Source organism: Cariama cristata, unplaced genomic scaffold, assembly GCF_000690535.1.
Source record: "Cariama cristata isolate BGI_N322 unplaced genomic scaffold, ASM69053v1 scaffold27456, whole genome shotgun sequence".
Taxonomy (NCBI): domain Eukaryota; kingdom Metazoa; phylum Chordata; class Aves; order Cariamiformes; family Cariamidae; genus Cariama; species Cariama cristata.
The window spans coordinates 1-3,155 of NW_009624206.1; the positions used below are offsets into that span (position 1 = coordinate 1).

General features: G+C 54.8%; 1 protein-coding gene across 1 annotated transcript; it reads right to left on the reverse strand.

The window, feature by feature from the left end:
- Window positions 1–2,694, reverse strand: LOC104163936 (peptidyl-prolyl cis-trans isomerase FKBP5-like; the record flags this gene model as incomplete). Its single annotated transcript, XM_009703093.1, has 3 exons — window positions 1–267; window positions 1,324–1,563; window positions 2,509–2,694. Coding segments are annotated over 3 exons (534 nt in total), but the record flags the coding sequence as incomplete, so codon positions are not given.
- Between the last annotated feature and the right edge of the window lie 461 nt (window positions 2,695–3,155).

The window sequence follows — 3,155 nt, forward strand, 5'->3', positions numbered from 1 at the left end:
GGACGGGGTTTGTTTTTCTTTCCGAGGCGCTTTTTGCTTCCACGATCACACAAACGGTAACAAGCTTTACAAGAAAACACTGGCGAGTCCCAAAGTCTGGCAGCGACCTTTTTCTGCGCGGGCCGAGGTCAGGAGGCTCTCCCTTCCCCTCCTCCTCCATCATACGTGTCCTTCAGCCTCTTCATCTTCAGCACCAGGAGTTTTCGGTCCCTTTTCACAAGCTGCTTTCTCCGCTGCTTTTTCGACCCCGATTTTGCTAGCGGCTTCCTGCAAAACAGCAAATAAAGCAACGGGGGTTGGAAAGCGGAGAAGGGAAGAGCAGGCAGGTGATAGCGATGCTGGGGATGGGTAGAGGCAGCCAAACCTGGCAGCGCTGGCAAAATTCAACCCCCTGCCTCACCCCTGCGGAGGTTAAACCTCATCGGCTCAGCGAGGTTTTGGGGAAGGTACGGGATGCTCTGGGAGCGATGGGACCCACCTCGACGGGAGCAGGGCACCGACACCGTGCCAGCCTGCGGGGACGGACGCAGGGGCACCGAGGGACAAGGAGATGAAGCAGCAGCATCGGAGTGGAGATACGGGACGGAGCTCTAGGTACAGCCCATACAGTCGGCCACCGGCACAGCCCGTCCGGCCAGTGCCAGAGAGGAGCACTACGGCACGGCAAAGCCTTACGCCTGCTCCAGCAGTGACTTTCCCCATCAGAGCTGGCCACACGACCCAACGCTGGTCCCCAGGGTCTGCACCGGCCACTTATTCCACAGCCTCAACCTCCAGGCACCGGTTCAGAAGAGATTATACTAAAAACGACCCGCGCAGACAGCCTGCAAAGCTGTGTCCTCTCTCGTTACAGTACACCGGGTTTTGTTCAGAGGAATTTTGGATGAGAGCCTGTTACAAGACAGCGAGCTCTCCGTACGAGCAGAGAGGAGCAGGCGATCACTTTACCGGCTTTAGGAAATCCATACTATCATGTCTCAAAATACCCTTGGCCGTGCCAGAGACGGGATGACATTTCATTTTACCAGCGACCAGGAGGTCATCAACAGTCCCTGGCTGGGAACAGCAAAACCAAGTACAAACGCCAACCCCGTTCTCAGCCTTCGGGAGCTCGCACCGCAAATACTTTCACCGACGACTGAGCACCTGACGGCAGCCTCTGCCTAAGACAGACCAAGGAACAAACCACTGCAGCAGGCTCTGTCCCTCCATCCTCAACCTGATCTATAATTTAATCGGTTTTAACCCATCTCTTCTCATCACAAACCTGCCGAGCATCCTTCAGCACAGCCTGCTAGATGGCCAAAAACAGGCAACACCCACCTTTGCATCCCTCTCCGCAAACTTTGTGAACATGTTGGCGTAGATCCTCCGGTCCCGCTCGTTGTGCTCCTTTGTTTTCTTCTGGCAGACGGAGATCTGGGATTTGGCCGCTTTGTTCTGGGGATTCACTTCCAGCACTTTTTGAAAGTCACATTTTGCCAGCTCAAACTCGTTCATCAATAACCTGGCTTCACCCCTCCGGTACAAACCCTTCTCGTTGTCCTGGTCCAGTCCGAGCGCCTGGAAACACACAGGTCCCCGTTAGCAACCTGGGGCTCCCCTAAAACATCTCCCTACGGTTCAAAGCCTCATTAAATCTGCCGAAATTAGGACAAGGCGGTTTCAAGTCTCCAGAGCACTTCCATCTTGCTCAACATAAAATTGACTCGTCTCCATCAGCCGTTGGCAGGTCATTAATATAGATTAGTGATTTCTCCTCGCTTAAAATCCCCCTCAGAGCAGCAGAGCCGGTGGGAGACAAACCCACAGACAAGAAATCGGGTGTCAAGGCTCAAGCCCAGTCCAGAGGAGCACGGGGAGCTCGGAGGCAAGGGAGCTGACGGGTTAAACATCCTTCTGCCTCCCCGCTTTAGCAGGGACATGATCCTCCTTTAGTAAAAGCCACATACGCATCTCGGAGATTATTCACCTTTTAGATTAAGGCAACTAGCTTCACTACCTTTCCCATACACAAGATGCTTAAATCTAAGCCTTTTAGAAAAGAATTAATAGTTTGCTGACAAAGACAAGGTTGCAGCTCTGTTAGGGACTGGGAGAGCCCCATCCCCCCCCTCAACGGACTGGGAGATGGGCTGCAGCTCCGGCCGAGACTCTCTGCCGTACCCAGATCAGCGCCCGATGCCCAGATCCAGCCTGGGCAGACCCAAGCAGCGCCCTAAGGCTGTCGGTCCAGGCAGTATCCACTCACAGGGATCTGGCTTTGGAAGAAAAGCTGTTGTAAGCACACGCCCAGGGGGATTTTGAACTCCGAAAAAGCACTTTTGCTCCTGCAGTCTCCAAGCACGCAGCATCTGCAGAGAGCCCGAGGTGGGGAAGGGATGCCACCGTCCCACTGCCATTTGGAAATTGCTTCTTATACGAAAAGCGATTCAAAAAACCCCCAACTCCCGAAGAAAACGTGCAGGAGGAGAGGATGTTCCAAGCCGCAGGCTCGTCCACCTCTACCTTATCGCAGCACTCGACGGCTTTGGCGTACTCTCGCAGCTTCAGGTAGCACATGGCCAGGTTGAGGAAGGCAGCCAGGAGGAAGGAGTCGGAGGCTTTCGACTCTTTCTCAGACAAGCCATACTCCATTTCCAGCCAGGACACGATCTTCCCATACTGAATCACCGCCTGCAGGTATTTGCCTTCCTGGGATGGAGCAAAGAAGAAGAGGCTAGAGGAACCCGCACCGACAACGCTCGGTCTGCTCCTGAAACACCCTGCAAACAGGTTACGAGTTTAATATGGTGTATTAAATAAATAAGTGAAGGAAGGAGGATGTCAAATACCTACAAACACATGGGGGTTTGGTTGGAGCTGCTGGTGTGCAGCCCCCGTCAAAAGCCAAGTCAGAGGAGAGGGGAGCACCGGGATGCTCCAGCCCAGGAAGGGGACCTGCGAAGCCCCTCGGCGTTAGCCCTGGGCTGGGAAGCGTCCGATCTCCCGTCCCGCTCCGCAGGGAGCGCACACGGCCGAGGCGATGCTGGGAAAGGAGGATGTATCTCCAGAAGCATCAGGGAGTGAGAAAAAGGCAGAGGAAGGGCAGGACTCGCCTTCCCCAGCACCGGTTTGGGGGGAACACGCCTTCCCCGACACCGACGACTGCCAAG